Below are 17,758 nucleotides of genomic sequence, written 5' to 3'. Positions count from 1 at the left end.
CAGGATATAAGAAATACTAAGGCCATTAGTCCAAGTCACCCCATCCTCAAAAATGCCAATAGATACCAAGAAGAATATCTCTAAAACTTTTAATTATTTGGATTAATTCTATTTTGTTTATGAAATGTAGCAGAGACTACTTTGTTTTTTCAGAGGTAACTTCCCAACAGATTAACAGTAAATTTTAGAGACTTTAAAATAAAGCATTACAATTTTCTTTCACAGCATGAAGGACAATTAAATTAAATGTATTTATTATATTTAGTTGACCTAAACATAGCCAAAATTAAATACTGACTGTAAAAACACATGAAGCAGCCTATATTGTAACCACCAAGTTTGAGTTTTTACTGTAGAGTGTAAATTGAAATAATCCCCAGAGGATCAATCAATACTGAGGACACAACCTCACTGTCAAAGTGAAAGCAAGGGCACAGGCCAGTGTCATTGTATAATGAGGATAACGTCATTTCCCTCATAAGAAAACAAGGCTATTCTTCCTCAACTTACTTTTAAAAGTTATAAGATTAGTTCTGTGATCATCCACACTCATTCAATTAAATCGAACAGCACTCGCGCATGCGCACACATTAGGAGCACTCACACGTGGGTGCAGAGGTCCACCATCCATCCTGTCCTGTCAGTGTGCAGACAGACCTCCACCAACCAAACCTCCTTCTGTCCACGCAAGAGGAGCAGAAGTTTCTCCAGGACTCCAGGGGTGAGCGGCAACTCAACTCTCCATCCTACACGAAGAAGAGCAAACCGCTGAAGCTGCTTCCCGTAAGTTAGCTAACGTCACTGACTAGCTCTCTGCTAACTCTGCTACCTTCTTTTTTAAAAGTTAGCAAGTTTAGCTTCCCCGCAGCGGTTCGAGACAGAGGAAACTGTGCACAATGTAAAAGTAACGAGGAATTATTTTTCTATTGTCTCATGTCACCTGGTGTCACTTAGATCACACGTTAAGAAGTTGCGTCTTCTGTATTCACCTTGTTGTTTCTGTAGACGAGCTCTTTGATACTCTTTGTTAGGTCGCATCAGTGTGTGTGTGTGTGTGTGTGTGTGTGTGTGTGTGTGTGTGTGTGTGTGTGTGTGTTGAAAGGGGACTGCATCTGGTGTGGTTAAGGACTAACAGAAAGCTCCTGACCGCGCAGTGTGTGACCTCCAACATGTACACAATCAGTGTCCCAGAGAGATAGAGTGTGTGTGTATTCAGAGGGTTTGCATTAGTATTGAAAGACACGTGCATTTATCATTGTGCAGAATTAGCCATAACATCACCACTGGAAAAAAAAAACAAAACATACATGTTGCACAAGTTATTTGCTGTCAGGTTGTTGTGAAACTCCTGAATAAAAAACACAGATATAGTAACACTCGGTATTTTTGATCAAAAGAACATGTAACATGAAGCAGTGATCACATGTCAAGTCTGTAGATAAATTGAGATTCTGCAGGTTTACAATCCATGTTATTTTGATTAAATCATCAACATTATTAAATCATGTTTGCAGAAGAATTGTAATTAACTTAACATCTATACATCACTTGGTTGTTTAATGTAATCCTCATGGTCTGAACACATTGAGACCTTCCCAGATGTCATGGAGACTCTTGTGTGTTCATGTCTGTGGTGATACTCCAGGCTCCAGGCTTTGCACGCTCTCATTAGTGGCCAGCCATCTGAGCATTGGTTTGTCCCAGTCTGAACTGGAGACAAAGCTCAACCTCAGTGAGAAAATGTGAGCCCTTCCATATTATTGATCATCAGTATTGACCTCTGCCCTCTGATTTAGTGATCCGTTACTGTAGAATATGCACTTAATAAGTTTGAGTCGATCAATTTCATCAATTTCATGAAATCAATCATCTGTGACGTTTCGTGATTGATTTTATTAATGGAAGTCCCTCAGTTTTTAAAGAGGATTTATTTTTCTGTCTCTCTGTCAGTCATGGCTGTGGTGCGGCTCTACAGTAATGAAGCTGTGAGCGGGCGGGCCTTACAGCGGGCAGCCAAGCTCTACCCCGAGCTGTCAATCACCACTGAGCTGTGCTACAATGTGGAGCTGACGGGTGAGTGTGTGACAGCTAATAACTTAAGGCTGCGGACGGCAAAATAACTGATTAAATACTATACATATACATGAATGTTTCCTTATTCTATCGATCCATTTGCCATGTTTTCCACCTCTGCAAAGTTTGTGTCCTTGCTCTCTGCTGCAGGCTGTGAGAGTCTCAGTGCAGAGCAGAAGGAGGTTCTCGTCTGGTTGTTTCGTCCTCCCCTGCAGGCAGAGCCCCTGTCGGAGACAGCAAACCTCACAGAGGGCAGCGGGGAGAAACTGGTGGAGATCGGACCTAGGTACTGCTGCTCCCTCGCAGTCTTATAAATTACCTGTATTACATGTTGTGGCTCTGCTTTTGTCCGACAGTTGGCTTTATTTTCATTATACAGGAGACATTTTAAAACGTATTAACTCAGACATACATGAAAACACTCTCACAGATTGATATCAGGTTTCCATTTGATGAGTATGAGAGTTTATTCTTGACTTGTCAAGGTTCCTGACCTTTTAGCAGCATCTTCATCACAGTTTCCTACAAGTCAGATAAACAAAACAAGTCTGAAGACACACTACTGACCCCTAGAGGCTGCAATGTTCACCAAATAAAAGCATGTTTTTATCCTTCAGAATTTTCTATTCCTAGAGACTTATTAAAGGGACTAAAAATGTTAGGTTTGGCGGTGTGGAAAGCTCATAAAGGGTCCAAAATATCATAACATCTCCAAGCATCATGATTGTGTTCCCTAAATATCATAATAATCTGGTCATTATTTTAATATTCCTTTTGTGTAAGTGTCAGTAGAGCAGAGGTCAGAAAACATTAATATTCATCCTGAGTTTATCAGGAATATTCATAGAAAATGCCATAGAGGTGAGGATGCCATCGATGCCGTGGGACCCTGAAAATACAGAACATATCAAATATCAGTCAGATTAACTTTCATTCAGTTGCCACTAGCAGAGCAAAAGATTGAAATGTGATGGTCTCCACTTGATATTGATGCAGTTTTGCCCCTCAGGTTGAACTTCTCCACCGCCTGGTCCACCAACGCTGTGTCCATCTGCCAGAGTGCAGGCCTCACTAATGTCACACGGGTCGAGCTGTCTCGCAGATTTCTAATCAAGGTTTGAACACACACAGAAAAATGATTTTATAGGTCACTGACTCAGAGTTGTTTTGTCACTTTATGCCTGTGCTTCTCTCTGCCCTCCAGCCCAAAAAGGAAGAGAGTGATACCAAGCTCAATGGAGATATAAAGAAGCTGATTGAGTGTCTGTATGACAGTATGACAGAGTGTATCTATCAGCGTCCCATCACTTCTTTCACTGTGGAAACCAAACCACAGCCAGTGTTTGAGGTGGACATCCTGGGGAAGGGTCGTGCAGGCTTGGAGACGGCGAACAATGATCTGGGTGAGACTCCCTTTACAGTTTCCAGATTAAGAGAATTTTCTCTTTGCACTATTCAGCCTCAGCTTCTCTCGAGCTCTTCTTCCTCTTTTGTCACTCAGACTTAATGCACTGCTACCTTTCTCTTTCTCTATACCTCTTTTCAGTCTTGCAGCTATCTGTGAGTACACTGTGTGTGCTGATGGAGGTAATAATGTCACATGATTACATAGCTGGTTAAAGTCACAGGACAGTGATGATGCTGCTCATTATCTCACACGTGCATCTGTGTGTGTGTGTGTGTCTAATGTGCTGTGAAAGCAAATGAAACCCAAAAAGAGATAAAGGCTCCATCTCTTTAATGGAAAACCAGATACTGAATAAGTAGATCTTTTTTTATATCTGACATGTTTGGTGTTTTTAACCAGTTTATCCGTATCAAGGCTTTGAAGTCCAGCTCTCCTCAGCTGACTTTTCTTTCCAAAACAGACATAGTGCACAAAAACTGATGCATTTGATTTTTACATATTCACAAACTGTTCCTGTCTTTGTATGACCAGGTTCAGACTGACAGAACGCTTTGTGCGTGCTTATGTTCATGCTCTGCTTATTCACTTCTGCTCAGCTTCATTAATATTCACAAGCTGCTCAAATAGATGAGAATAATTTCAGTACATACATTGTAGGCTCATCCATGCTCAACTGGTCAATTAAGTATATAATTAAAAATCACCCATATGAAATTCGTTGACGCTATAGCTGCTCAATTTCTCCTAAGGATCCATTTCGCTTTCACCCGACTTAAGTTAAATGTGTTGTTTAATAGAAGGGACACACATCATGAGTGACATGACGTAGCTTTAAAGCAGCGCATACTTCTATGTACAATTCAATTAAATTCTACAGAATTTAATTGAATTGTACATAAACCAAAATTGTGTGAAATAGTTTTTGGGTTTCCGGTCTCTTGAAGCATGCAGAGGATAAAAATCACTGTTTGGAAGTGATCTCACTGTGTGATTGTGTTTGTGTCTGTGTTTCTGTTGATTGATTCATTTTGCATCTTTATTAGTGTTGACTTTTGTGTGGGTTGATGTCTGCATGTTATAAGAACAAATTCTACACGTATATTGTTTTTATGGCCATTCATAATCTTATGTGTGCGTGTTGTGTGTAACGCAGGTCTGGCCTTTGACTCCTGGGATCTGGATTACTACACATCCATGTTCCAGAGGATTAAAAGGAACCCCACCAGTGTGGAGTGTTTTGACTTGGCCCAGTCCAACAGGTGGGGTTTTTCTGCAGTGAGCAGATTAGCAGCAAAGCTTTGTGTTGCTTGGCTCTGAAATATTTGTTTCTGGGTGTTTTTTTTTTTGTTCTCTTATGTTTTCTAATTCCTTCTTTGTTTCTTTCCCAGCGAGCACAGTCGTCACTGGTTCTTCCGGGGGCGGATGGAGATCGATGGGCAGGAGCAGAAGGAGACTCTTTTCAGTCTCATAATGGACACCCAGCGGCGCAGCAACCAGAACAACGTCATCAAGTTCTGTGACAACAGCAGGTAGGAGTGGAAGCAGCACAGCAACCACAGATGCTGTGTGTTAATGTGTGTGTGTCCACATTTTACACTGACACTGACTGTGTGTGTGTGTGTGTGTGTGTGTTTGTGTGTGTCTGTGTGTGTGTGTCTCCCCCCAGTGGTATCAAAGGCATGGAACTGGAGTGTGTTTACCCAAAAGATTCTTCCCAAGCCAGCCCATATGAGACACGGCGCTCACTGCGACATGTCATCTTCACTGCAGAGACACACAACTTCCCGACAGGTCTGGACACACAAAATGATGCTTAATTGCAACATACGCGTCCTTTTTCCTGTGTGTAGAAAATCTTCTATGTGTTCTTTTTTTCTTATCATAATTTTCTTTCTCATCTGACATGCAGGTGTAGCACCGTTCAGTGGCGCCACCACAGGAACAGGAGGTCGTATCAGAGATGTCCAGAGTGCCGGACGCGGAGGCCACGTCATCGCTGGCACTGCAGGATACTGCTTCGGCAATCTGCACATACCAGGTCAGACTTGCTGAAACTGTCAAACAGGTTTCTTCACTTTCCTCATTTACAATCATCTTATTTATGGGGCATAAATATATGGTATAAAGTACTTCACACACACACACACATAATAATTTTTAACCCAAGGCGTCTTTTCTGACTGTCGTCCTCTCCAGGTTACGTTCTCCCCTGGGAGTGTGAAGGAGAGGGCTGGGAGTATCCCTCTAGCTTCGCCCCTCCGCTGCAGGTGGCTATCGAGGCCAGTGATGGAGCGTCAGACTATGGCAACAAGTTTGGAGAACCAGTTCTGTCAGGTAGGAAAACCTGCGCTATATATACTGAAGCCTTTCAGGATCGAACAGTTATTTCTTCACCGGAATCAAAACAGGTGACGGAACAGAACTGATGGATGCAAATCTAATAATAGCAGAAATTGAAAGCAGCCAAACTTTATGAAGATATTTTTGGACAAACAGACAAAAAGGAAACTACTTGTAGTATCTGTAAAACTGTAAACATGGCATGTGTTTGGAGGTTTCTCTACATTATAATAGTACAGAAACAGTCCGTTATGAATTTGAATACATTTTATGTCAGTCTACTGATTAATTGTGTGCTGATTTCTATAATTCCCTCCTCCAGGTTTTGCTCGCTCCTTTGGCATGCGGCTGGCTAACGGTGAGCGTCGAGAGTGGATTAAGCCAATCATGTTCAGTGGTGGTCTCGGTTCTATTGAAGATACACATGTGAAGAAAGAAGAGGCAGAGACTGGTAACGTTTCAACTCCGCATGTGAAATGAGTTTAGTCAATGCAGAGGCTATATTTACACACGTCTATCAATGACTCACAATTTCCCTCTGCTGCTCTTTTTGATCAGGAATGGAAGTGGTGAAGATCGGGGGGCCGGTGTACAGGATCGGCGTGGGAGGAGGAGCGGCCTCCTCTGTAGAAGTAGGGGCGCCACATTAAATCACAGTGACCCCCCACCGGGTGCAGACGTTTCAGTGTATTTGAAAATTATTTGGCTTGTAGGTCCAGGGGGACAACTCCAGTGACAGGGATCTGGGTGCCGTGCAGAGGGGAGATGCTGAGATGGAGCAGAAGATGAATCGTGCTCTCAGGGCATGCCTGGAAAGAAGCAATGGGAATCCAGTCTGCAGTATACATGATCAGGGGGCGGGAGGAAATGGTATGAAACAGAGCTTTTTTTTCTGCATTTATGTAAAGCTTAGGAAATTAGACGAGAATTAATGAACTGAGATATATTCTCATCTGTAGGTAATGTGCTCAAGGAGCTCAGTGAGCCAGCTGGAGCTGTCATCTACTGCAGCAGATTCAAGGTAATCAGCAAATGAACACAGATACAAACACTAGGATACACAAACACACCTTCTAGTTTTCGTTTTATTTCATTCTTATTTTTGTCATCTTCCCCCTGTATCTGTTGTGCAGAAAGGTGACCCCACCTTGAGTGTGTTGGAGCTGTGGGGAGCAGAGTATCAGGAGAGCAATGCCCTGCTGCTCCGCCCATCAGACAGGTCTTTCCTGGAGAGGGTGTGTCAGAGGGAGAAGTGTCCTGTTGACTTTGTGGGAAACATCACCGGAGACGGCAAGGCACGTTTCAGCCTAGATCAAGTCGATTAATGCACATCCAGTGTACCGATCAATCTGCCTTTTGTGATCAGTGGTCACTAGCTAGGTCATATGGCTGGAAAGCCTCGAGTATCTCTCTGAATCAGTTCCTAGATCATCCTCATTTTGTTTTGTTTTTCTATCTGATTTCTCCCACAGATTGTGCTGGTGGATGACAAGGGGGGTAGCCGTGATCAGGCAGACAGAGGGCGCTGTCCCGTCGACCTTCAGCTGGATTGGGTTCTGGGAAAGATGCCTCAGAAGGAGTTTAAGATGGAGCGTTTGACCCCGACCCATCAGCTGCTCGCTCTTCCTGCTGGGCTGACAGTCAAAGATGCTCTGGGCAGAGTTTTACGTTTGCCTGCTGTGGCATCCAAACGCTACTTGACCAATAAGGTCTGTGTTACATCCCTGACTTTCACTGTCTGTGTCTTTTAGAAGTGAATTTGTGCAGACAGCATGTGGCTTTTCATGTCTTCACTCCCTCCCCCTCTCAGGTGGACCGGTCTGTAACTGGGTTGGTTGCCCAGCAACAGTGTGTCGGCCCTCTTCACACCCCACTGGCCGACGTGGCTGTTGTTGCTCTGTCACCGTTCAGCCTAGAGGGAGCGGCGACGGCCATCGGGGAGCAGCCAATCAAAGGGCTGGTCTGTCCTGCAGCGGGGGCTCGTATGGCTGTGGGAGAAGCTCTGACCAATCTGGTGTTTGCCAGAGTCACAGCGCTGAAGGTGAGCGGATAACTGAGAGCGTGAAGAAATTCAAGGAATCTGTTTCAGTCAACTGGGGAAATTTATCAAGTGACACCTGCAAAATACCTAACACAAATTTCTGTCCCCACCTATTAAAATAGGATAATTATTGTAGTATCCAATGATTTGTTTTTTACCCCAACAAGAATGTCCTGGATGTGTGTTTTCAGGATGTGAAGTGTAGTGGGAACTGGATGTGGGCGGCCAAGCTGCCCGGTGAAGGAGCTTGTTTGTGGGAGGCCTGCAAAGCCATGTGTGAGGTCATGGGTCAACTGGGGGTGGCCATTGATGGGGGCAAAGACTCTCTGAGTATGGCCGCTAGAGTGGGAAAAGAGACGGTCAAAGCCCCAGGTACTCTCACTGTGTGTGTGTGTGTGTGTGTGTGTGTGTGTGTGTGTGTGTGTGTGTTTTGATTAAACTTGGCTTTCCTTCTGCTTCTGTTTCAGGTGCCCTGGTTATCTCGGCATATGCTGTTTGTCCTGACATCACGGCCACTGTGACGCCTGATCTCGAGGATCCAGATGGCGAAGGTATGATACACTCAGACAGATCCAATAGCTCATAATCAATAAAAAAAAAGCCATGTGTGGTTGCCATAATTTTATCTTATGTCAAAATAAGACCTATGGAGTTTTTAATTATTCTGATCGTCTTTTTTTTATTTTTTTTTATCCAACTCTCACTCACTCAGACTATAGACATCTTTCTCTCTCTAACACACACACACACACACACACACACACACATATTCAACAACAGACAGCCTGCCTCTGACCTTTTGTCCTCTGTCTGCAGGCGTGTTGTTGTGGGTTCCTCTCAGTCCAGGCCATCATCGGCTGGGAGGCTCTGCCCTGGCTCAGTGCTACAGCCAGCTGGGAGATTGCTCTCCTGACCTCGACCAGCCAGCACTATTGACTGCCTGCTTCAACACCACTCAGACACTCATACACGGTCAGCTTGCACCTGCAGGCGCAGTACTACCTGCCACAGACGGGGGGGGGGGGGGTTTAGCTTTGTGTACTGTGATTCAGTCCGTTAGAGAACAGTTTTGTGCTGTATTGACACAGCCACCTAGTGGTTTTACTGGGTATTTTCTGCCTTTTTGAAGTTGTTATACTGTTATTCAGTGAGTCAGTTTGATTTTGAATTTAAGTAAATTAGCTATTCAACGTTAAGTAGATTGTTATTAGAAAATGTGGAAGAAAAAACGCAGGAGAAAACATTAGGATGCGTTTTCTCTTTCAGATCGTCTGCTGAGTGCCGGTCATGACATCAGTGATGGAGGCCTCATCTCCTGCTTGCTGGAGATGGCATTCGCAGGAAATCGTGGAATCGATGTTGAATTGTCATCACAAGGAACTGGAGGTCAGTGAGTTGACGTGCGGTTTTGTTTCCCTGTAAATTGCACATAATAGCATTCACACTGTAAGCATGACAACATAAACTCATGCAGTGCTTTTGATGCCTCTTTGGCTGCACAGTGATGGAGCTGTTGTTCAGCGAGGAGTTGGGTTTGGTTCTGGAGGCTTCACAGGCTCATGTAGAAACAGTGCGTCAGAGATTCAGCGACGCAGGCGTGCAGTGTCACCGTATCGGCAGAACCTGCGGCTTCGGACCAGAGGCTACGGTGAGACATCAACCTGAACATGCATCTGAAACCTTTTTTACTTCATCGGTGATGATCATTGTTTTCTATTTCTCTCACTCGACTCCCAGGTCAGTGTTCAAGTGGACGGACGGGAGCTGCTGAGAGAGCCGCTGCCTAACCTGAGAGCATTGTGGGAGGACACCAGTTTCCAGCTGGAGCGCCTTCAGGCCAATGAGCTCTGTGTTAAACAGGAAGAGGAGGGGCTGGCTAAGAGGACACAGCCCTACTTCAAACTCACCTTTGACCCATCTGAATTGTCCAGCAAGCTCAGTAAGCCTAAAGAGAATGGGTAACATGTACAATAATTTAGTGAACTCCAAGGCTGCAACTAATTACTGTTTTCATTTTGCGATTAATCATTTTATCTCTCTCAATATCAAAATAAGTCCAAATGAAGACTAAATTTGGTCTGACCGAAAGATATTCCTAATAAAATAAATACAAATAAAAGGTATTAACATTTGCAAAATGAAAAGCTTAACATTCGAGTATTTAGATTGTGATTTGACACATTTTCTGTTGATCATAAATCCTTCTGATGTGTTTCTTTTTTCTTTCAGCTGCAGGGCAGCCTCGTGTAGCAGTGGTCAGAGAAGAGGGCAGTAACGGAGACAGAGAGATGTCTGTATCTCTGTATATGGCCGGCTTTGAGGTAGGTATAAGGTATAATCACCTTTTATCAACTGGGTTTGTGTTTACCTCAGCTGTACAGCTGATCTACATGACCGCTGTCTGTATTTGTGTGTAGGTGTGGGATGTCACGATGCAGGACCTGTGCTCTGGCTCTCTGACCCTGGAGCGTTTCAAAGCAGTAGTGTTTGTTGGTGGATTCAGCTACGCAGACGTCCTGGGATCCGCTAAAGGTAAATAAACACACAAAAACTCCCAGACCACTGTGAAATGCAGATTTGTTTTGTGTGACCTCATTCTCCTTTCATGAAAGGTTGGGCTGCTACCGTTGCATATAACCCCAAGGCCAAGGCTGAATTTGATCGCTTTCGGCGACGGGATGACACACTGAGTCTGGGTGTGTGTAATGGCTGCCAGCTACTCGCCCTGCTGGGCTGGGTGGGAGAAGGCCAGAATGGAGCAGGTAAGAGGAGAAGGCAGGAAAAGCAATGAAAATATTGCTTACAGTTACAATAATTACTGGTAATATAATGAATTGAGACAATGTTAAAGCGATATGTAAAGAACATAGAACATAGTCATCACAGAGGAGACTTTTCGCAGTGGTTACTGAGCTTAAAGTGCTTTCTTATTCTTTTCCGATTTCACCCAGATTCTGAGGTGGTCCTGACCCATAACAAGTCTGGCAGGTTTGAGTCGCGGTTCGTCAGCGTTGGGATCCAGGCGTCCCCTTCCATCTGGCTCAGAGGCATGGAGGGATCAGCTCTGGGAGTCTGGGTTGCACATGGAGAAGGTACAGTCAGGAACAAGTCAACTCTCTCGGAGAGTTGATCATGTGCAGTAGTAGTTCTTAACTGGTCATAAGTGTTAGAAAAACTGGTTCTTGTAGACCCTTTGGCAGCAGTTTAACCTGAAACCACCAAGCTGTGACAAATACCTGTCAAATGCAGTGTTGGATCATAATTAAGCACCAAAAGGTGACTCGGTGTGTAAGTTTGGAACTTGCGCAACAACCACTCTGCTGATTCCCATGTCAGAGGTCGGTTGTATTCTCTAATCAGCAGCTGTGTTTAATATTGATTTTCTCCCAACCTCTTTCCTTCCCACAGGTCTGATGCAATTCCGTAGCTCCGAGGCTCAGGACCAGATTATCTCTGGTGGGCTCGCCCCCCTGCATTACCTTGACGACCAGGGTTGTCCCACTGAAGAGTACCCTCTGAACCCTAATGGCTCCCCGCAGGGTATTGCAGGGCTCTGCTCCAGGGACGGCAGACATCTGGCCATGATGCCCCACCCGGAGCGCTGCACCCTGGGCTGGCAGTGGCCCTGGGCCCCGAGGGACTTCAGACCATCTCTGACACCTTCACCCTGGTTACGCATGTTCAAGAACGCAGCTGCCTGGTGCAGCAACTTACAGTGATAATACTCTGTTTTAACCCCAGGTGCTGTCAAAATAGTATTGTCTTTGTTGGGATGTTGAACTAAAACTTTAAGACCTGTTCACTTACTCAGTGGTGTACTTCACTGTTTAACTTACTGTGGTACATGGTCTATTTGCATTATGTCTGCTGTAATACTTTATAACTGTGAGACTTGTGGATTCTTGTAGTTGTTTCATTTTGGCAATAACTTTATATGTTACATAACTAATATACCAATCAGGTCTGCTGACATTATCTGTGTTGCTCTGCTGAAACTTTAGAAACCAAACTTGCTAATAAATTAATCAACACAGAAGAAGTAGCGTTTGTGTGTTGTAGATTAAGAAAAGCCACATAAGACAATAAATATTCTTTATTTTACACATAAAAACAAATTCATACAATATAAAATATTTACATACATGTCAAAAAAAGTGGCAAAATTGTTGCCCAGTTAGGTGTAAAAATTATTTTTGGGGATAAGATGCTAAAAAAAAACAAAAAAAACATGGATTATTAAAATGTAAATTATGAATGTGCTTTTTTAATTGACAAGTCAGTGGACACTGAACATTTTGCCCATTTAATATGGATGAAAAAGCTACATGCTAAACTCTTCAGGCCTGAGGGACTTAAGGATGTGTAACCAAAGCTGAACCAACACACAGCATAACATTGTAAGATGTCGCTCTCACTCTTGCACAGGCTCTGTAAACACTTGACAAACAGGCCTGGAGTCTGCGTCAACAGTCTGAGAGGCTGAGACTGTCTCAAACATCTTGACTACTACACACTGTTTTGTTTTTAATTGTCATGCATTCACTAATTCAACTTGCTACAGCCAGAAGGGAGAAATCTCTTTTAAAAAAAAAAAAAAAAAAAAAATCCATGTCAAACAGCTTGTACTCACACGCTACAGCAGCATCTATCTACAGTGAATTCCCCATTACTCCTTGTGACGTTGTAGCATTTGCAGAGTGTCGTCCTCCCTCTGGCACCATTTGCTGGTTGATGTTGATAACGCAGATCAGGAGCAGAATGACCACCACCAGGTCATCCAGGACCCCGAGCAGCCCGCAGAGGGAGGGGTCTGTCTCCAGGGGACTTGCTGATGATGAGGAGACAGGGTCCAGAGGAGGGGAGGAGATGGACACCACTGTCCCCACGCAGCACAGGGCTACTCTGAAGAAAAACAGCGACACGAGCCATCCCATGGTGCCAAGTCCACGGGCCAGTAACTGCAGGAGCAGGGGTGCGTCACATAGGTAGTCTGTTACCTGTCAGTGGCCAAGAGAAGAGGACAAGTCAGAGCGCAGTAGTCAATGATTGTACAAGATAGTATTAAAAGAAGTAGGTCACTGGTTTCTTATTAAAACATTCTGTATTTATTTGTTGGTAAAGACTGAGTTATATATTTTAAAAGTGAATGGAAAAAAAAATAGTCCACATCTATTTAAACTCAATATTCAGCTGCCAAACTTTGGAGATTGGCGCCCTTTAACATCGCCATTTAGCAAACAGCCCTACCACAATGTAAAGGTATTTATGTGAAGGAGATCCATGTAGGAAATTAGTTATCTTTCAAAGGAAAGAAAATGTTCAACCAAGGTTGGGCAATGTTGTTTCTTCTCTTGCAATGATGTGATGATGATGAAGGAATCTCTGCTGACACCGGCTCATTTGTATATAAAAAGGTTTATTACAAAAAGGCACAGCATCGTTGAACAAGCATCAAAAACAGCCTGTGAGAGGATCCAAGGCCAATAAGGATCTCCCCCGTTTGTCCCAAACTCATACAATTTATAGGCTGAATATTCCCTTGACACCTCTTAGCCAAATCCTAACAGCCTATAGAAGAGCGAAACCAACATTTATGTCCATACATGGTCATTCTCTGGGTACAGATAGATGATAACATAAACTTGCCACGTTGTACAAAAGTCAATGTTGAGCAATGTAAGGATGTGGAAGCCAGGAGAGGTGCTCCCCCTCTTCAGGCCCCCGTCCTTTACTCCTAGAGTATCCTCCATAACATTTCCATCCTGTACTCATATCTAAGCCAAGATACCACAGCAACAAGGTGTGTCAGCACTACGTGTGTTAACCAGATACTTTCATTGTCTGGAATTGGTGGTTGTATAGTACAGTACATCCTGGAGGTTGCATAAGAGGTATTCCTGTTACCAGAGCTATTATCACAGGAAACAGTGGAGGAATTCTCATCTTTCCAACCAGACAGGTGAGAAGAAGGAAAATCAATAGTTTCTAGGCCACTTTCAGCTGAGACTCAAAGAGGTGTTGGAAGGACGTGTGTGCTGTTTCATGTTATGTCTGAAGGTTAGATTGAATACTCACCCGTCGTGGGGCCCCAGAATATCGTTTGTTGTAATCTGTGATTTCCCCGAGAACTTCCTTTGACTGCCGGTCTGATCGACTCTCGTTGAACAGGTGGCACAGCACGCTGACCTGGAAAGTCACAAGCATTTTTACTCCACGTTCACACTCATTCTGAACTGACTGTGTTTACATATGATCATCGTGCATACTGTACCTTCTCTCTACAGAGAGGGCAGCTGATTGCATCCAACCATGAGCCATGTCTCCAGTAGGTGATCAGACAGGGAGCTGCAGCATCAAACACATGAATCAGCTCCTTTTAACCAATATTTAACAATTTACACGATAATGACGACTAATGCAAATGTTTATATTGTGGCTACACTGCAATAAAATCCACTAGTATGACAAGAATGCAATGAAGATGCAGTATTTCTGCTCAAGGGCGTGAAAGGCAGGGGTTAGACAGGTGAGTGGGTCAGGTGCAGAGGAAACTGTTTTAAGTATCACAATCACAAACAAAAGTACTCAAGTTTTTTGGAGAATTGCACTTGAATTGACTTCAATGTTCTTTCACTTGTCTATAGTCACTAAATTTCCTTGATCTACTGTTAGATATGCTTAAAAGCAATGTGCCATCTAGACACGTGGCACTAGCACAGCTCACACGAGTCAGAGCAGCCCTGATATATACTGTACCTCAACCTGTATTGTTTTTATACTATAGTCGGAGTGTGCTTTCATGTGCTTGATGTGAGTAGTTTTTAATAAATTACATACATTTCCTCTTTTGTTTTCCTTTTTCTTAATCTAAATCTAATGCACAAAAAGAGTTGCCTTGTTTATGAACCGTGCTGAAGCTGCCCCTGAGCTGCCTCACCTTGTGTTTGTGTGTAAGCTGCAATTGTGTGTCTTGTTGAGAGGAGTACACCTCTGAGTCACACATGTGTACGTGTCACTACAAAGTCTGTTGACTTTAAAGTATTCGAGGTTAATCAGGGACTGGGGTAATTCAACAGTCAATGTTAGCATCACATTTGGGCCATTTTGATAATCTAACACTTTATTAAATAGCATGGCAACAGTTAATTGTTGAAACAGACAGGCCTCAGCACATTGATACTACACCTGATCAGCCAATGACTGGCATGTACAAAGACATAAGCACATGATGCAACAGGTGAGCAAGATGGATGAAAAATGAATGAATCCCATCTCACACAGTGGATGATTGGGTGAGCAGGTGCATGAATGAAAGAATAAACCGGGTCTGCTCTGATACTCAAGAATCATGCCAGTGTGTGTTTGTGTGTGTGTGTTTGTGTGTGTTTGTGTGTGTGTGTCTATTATCTCGTACCACAGAACAAATGGCCACAGTTTGTCTGGACTGGGAAGTTGGCTGTCTGCAGGCAGACTGGACAGTGCCAGTCTCGATGGCCAGTGGATGGACACAACTCTGCAGATTCCTGAAGAGATGAGAAGAAAAGCAGACAAGAGGTGAAGTACAGGAAACAGGAAATAGGATAAAAGAAAAAAGAAAGAGGAAGAAGAAAGAAAAAAGTTGACGATTCTAAAAAAAAAACAAAACAACAACATAAGGCCAGATATCATATTTTGGCTACTGTGTGCTATATAATCTCCAAAAATTCTTTAAAAAAGTCCTTGATGATCCCTCATAACATACAGTACAACAGATACACAGTACGTGTTCAGTGACTTTCAATTAGGCTCAGGTCTATGTAAACGGCAAGATGATTATCATTTGTTTGGCAGCAGCTCTCTAAACCAGACTGTGACCCTAATAAAAGCAACGATAATCATTACAAAGGAGTGCCTTACAGGAATAATGTTGTTTACTGCCTGTGTACTGGTCCTGTCGTCACTGTTTGTTTAAAATCGAAACCAAGAGAAATATTGGGGTTTGATTTTTTTTTTAATCAATGTAATCCTTTTGAAAGAAGTTAAAATATGTGGATCAAGTATAGTAGGTTGGTTTTTACTCTGACAAACAATAGTGTAACCCTATTGACATCAAATAATAATAACAACTGTGGACTACAGAATCTGCAAACTTTCATATCCTTGCTTACTGTGTGAGTAAGTGAAGCTCTCACCTTGTGGCAGCTCATATACGTTGATGCTGACTGCTCTGGTGCACAAACCAAAGATCTGGATGACCCGAGGTGACCCTGACCCACTGGACCCTCAGAGGGCAGATGGTCTGGTCTGCAACGTGACATGACATGCACCTTAAATACTGCATATCTGCTAGTGAGGAGATACTGACACAAAACCAATGATTTGTGAGATAAGGTTGATTGTATTCAGCTGTTTTTTGCATGTGGATTATATACGCTGAGGCTCCAACAGCAGCAGTTTGACAGATTAGCTGCTACTTGACATGTTGCACCCAGCAGGACTGCTGTTTGTCTGAATGATTTTAAAGCTCAACTTCCAATATAAATCTAAATGGAAAGTTACAACTATTAATATAAGAAATTATATAAACAGTCTAATTAAACCTTTAGTAACTTTCATTGGGCATCTTTAATAACAATCATCATATTACATATACAGTAACCAGCTACTAAATTTCTGAGGCAGTTACTGAAACATAAACAGATAATTAATACCTGAGAAAAACATATCACATGCATGTTTTTATGATTTTGCTCTGATATAAACTGTGTTAAATGTCAAATTAAACTATGTGATTAAAAACACTTGAAAATTTTGTATGACAGCTTCATATATGACATTACCTTAAACTTTTAGGCAACTATCTGGATCCTAAGATTCAGTATTTTTAAGAGATCAGGTGGAGCAACTCTGGGCGTCATGATCAAAAACATACTCATTTCACTTTATTTCCAAGAGCCTTGTTCAAATTTCCTCCTTGATCTAATAAAACAAACAAAACCGCCAAATGTAATAAAATAAGACTCACCTGGACTGAGATTTGTGATACGGATGCATTGTTGATCTAGAAACAGCAGCTGACAGTTAGTCACTATCTCCTAGAGTCAAATGAAGTGTTACCAGACGGCATCACTGTCCAAAATAAATTGGAGCTGCCTGTCAATGATCAACTACTACACCTTCCAATGTCAGCTGGTCTTCCTGTTTGGAAGGGACAAGTAAAGCAGGCAGATCAATATTGCAGAGCTTTGTAAAAAGTGGGACAACTCCAAAACACACTTACAAACCTTCACAATCGACTGTGATGATTTTTTTTTTTTTTTGTTGGTTTGTTACTTGCAAAAAGAAGATATTTCTCCCCTCAGTCTGGTCAGAGGCAAACTATTTGGGTCACATGACTTGCCACCAGATCAAAGCAAGAAAAGGTCCCTCCCACACTGTGTTCAAGAAGGTTAGATCTGACTTTGTTGATCATTTACTTAAAGTTTACTCTGCTAACATCACTGCTTCACATAATTAATCTCTTACCACAAACTATTGGTTGTGAAATGCATGTGGCTGTCATTGACATTAACACTTTACTACACTGAGGGCTGGTGAGAGGCACCTCAGCTGTAGATAATAAACCCAGTGACAGAAAGGAGGCCAGTCATAGATCCAGGTTTAGGTGTGAAAAAAAAGGTAGATGTCTGTAATCAACAATTTCTAAAATATCATTCTCATACTCTACCATTTTTTAAAAGAAATGTATGGAAATATGGAAGTGTTGACCAAATGATTCAAAATACAGTGGTAAGTAGTACATGCTGTTGTATTTGCCTTATTGTAGCAAATGTAAATGTCAGTTATTTAAATAAACAAAACAAAAAATCTCTCTCTCAACAGTGAGTGAAGATGTGATAATCTTCACATAGTTCACC

The 17,758-nt window shown here is 42.7% G+C and overlaps 2 protein-coding genes across 2 annotated transcripts; one reads left to right on the top strand and one right to left on the bottom strand.

Moving 5' to 3' along the window:
• The first annotated feature begins 602 nt into the window (after positions 1-602).
• Positions 603-11,901, top strand: pfas (phosphoribosylformylglycinamidine synthase). Its single transcript, XM_023404455.2, has 28 exons — positions 603-783; positions 1,951-2,073; positions 2,224-2,359; positions 3,083-3,188; positions 3,278-3,476; positions 4,635-4,740; positions 4,870-5,010; positions 5,148-5,272; positions 5,391-5,519; positions 5,678-5,815; positions 6,144-6,272; positions 6,380-6,453; positions 6,535-6,691; positions 6,781-6,842; positions 6,955-7,116; positions 7,294-7,530; positions 7,632-7,862; positions 8,054-8,234; positions 8,330-8,413; positions 8,679-8,834; positions 9,129-9,248; positions 9,365-9,510; positions 9,600-9,801; positions 10,092-10,183; positions 10,280-10,394; positions 10,475-10,624; positions 10,814-10,954; positions 11,271-11,901. The coding sequence occupies exons 2-28, from the start codon at positions 1,953-1,955 to the stop codon at positions 11,579-11,581; spliced, it is 3,951 nt and encodes a 1,316-aa protein (XP_023260223.1). The 5' UTR covers positions 603-783; positions 1,951-1,952; the 3' UTR covers positions 11,582-11,901.
• A 547-nt stretch (positions 11,902-12,448) lies between these two features.
• LOC111653773 (E3 ubiquitin-protein ligase RNF170) lies at positions 12,449-17,569 on the bottom strand. Its single transcript, XM_023404457.2, has 6 exons — positions 16,867-17,569; positions 16,034-16,145; positions 15,277-15,385; positions 14,134-14,207; positions 13,938-14,048; positions 12,449-12,859 (listed from the first exon to the last, which is right to left on the bottom strand). The coding sequence occupies exons 1-6, from the start codon at positions 16,893-16,895 to the stop codon at positions 12,512-12,514; spliced, it is 783 nt and encodes a 260-aa protein (XP_023260225.1). The 5' UTR covers positions 16,896-17,569; the 3' UTR covers positions 12,449-12,511.
• Positions 17,570-17,758: the final 189 nt, after the last annotated feature.

Source organism: Seriola lalandi, unplaced genomic scaffold, assembly GCF_002814215.2.
Source record: "Seriola lalandi dorsalis isolate HSWRI2012SDOR001 ecotype SW California unplaced genomic scaffold, Sedor1 jcf7180002054244, whole genome shotgun sequence".
In the NCBI taxonomy this organism is placed as follows: domain Eukaryota; kingdom Metazoa; phylum Chordata; class Actinopteri; order Carangiformes; family Carangidae; genus Seriola; species Seriola lalandi.
Note: the sequence above shows the minus strand (reverse complement) of the source record. Positions and strands in the feature narration are given on the sequence as shown.

Bases quoted from the DNA above. Each gene is read 5' to 3' on its own strand.
- LOC111653773 (XM_023404457.2), bottom strand. From the start codon at position 16,895: ATGCATCCGTATCACAAATCTCAGTCCAG. The intron at 16,146-16,866 runs GTGAGTCTTATT...GTCACGTTGCAG, and splicing joins TATCACAAATCTCAGTCCAG to ACCAGACCATCTGCCCTCTG. The intron at 12,860-13,937 runs GTGAGTATTCAA...GGCCACTGACAG, and splicing joins ATTCTGGGGCCCCACGACGG to GTAACAGACTACCTATGTGA.
- pfas (XM_023404455.2), top strand. From the start codon at position 1,953: ATGGCTGTGGTGCGGCTCTACAGTAATGAAGCTGTGAGCGGGCGGGCC. The intron at 5,273-5,390 runs GTCTGGACACAC...TCTGACATGCAG, and splicing joins GACACACAACTTCCCGACAG to GTGTAGCACCGTTCAGTGGC. The intron at 10,184-10,279 runs GTAGGTATAAGG...ATTTGTGTGTAG, and splicing joins TGTATATGGCCGGCTTTGAG to GTGTGGGATGTCACGATGCA.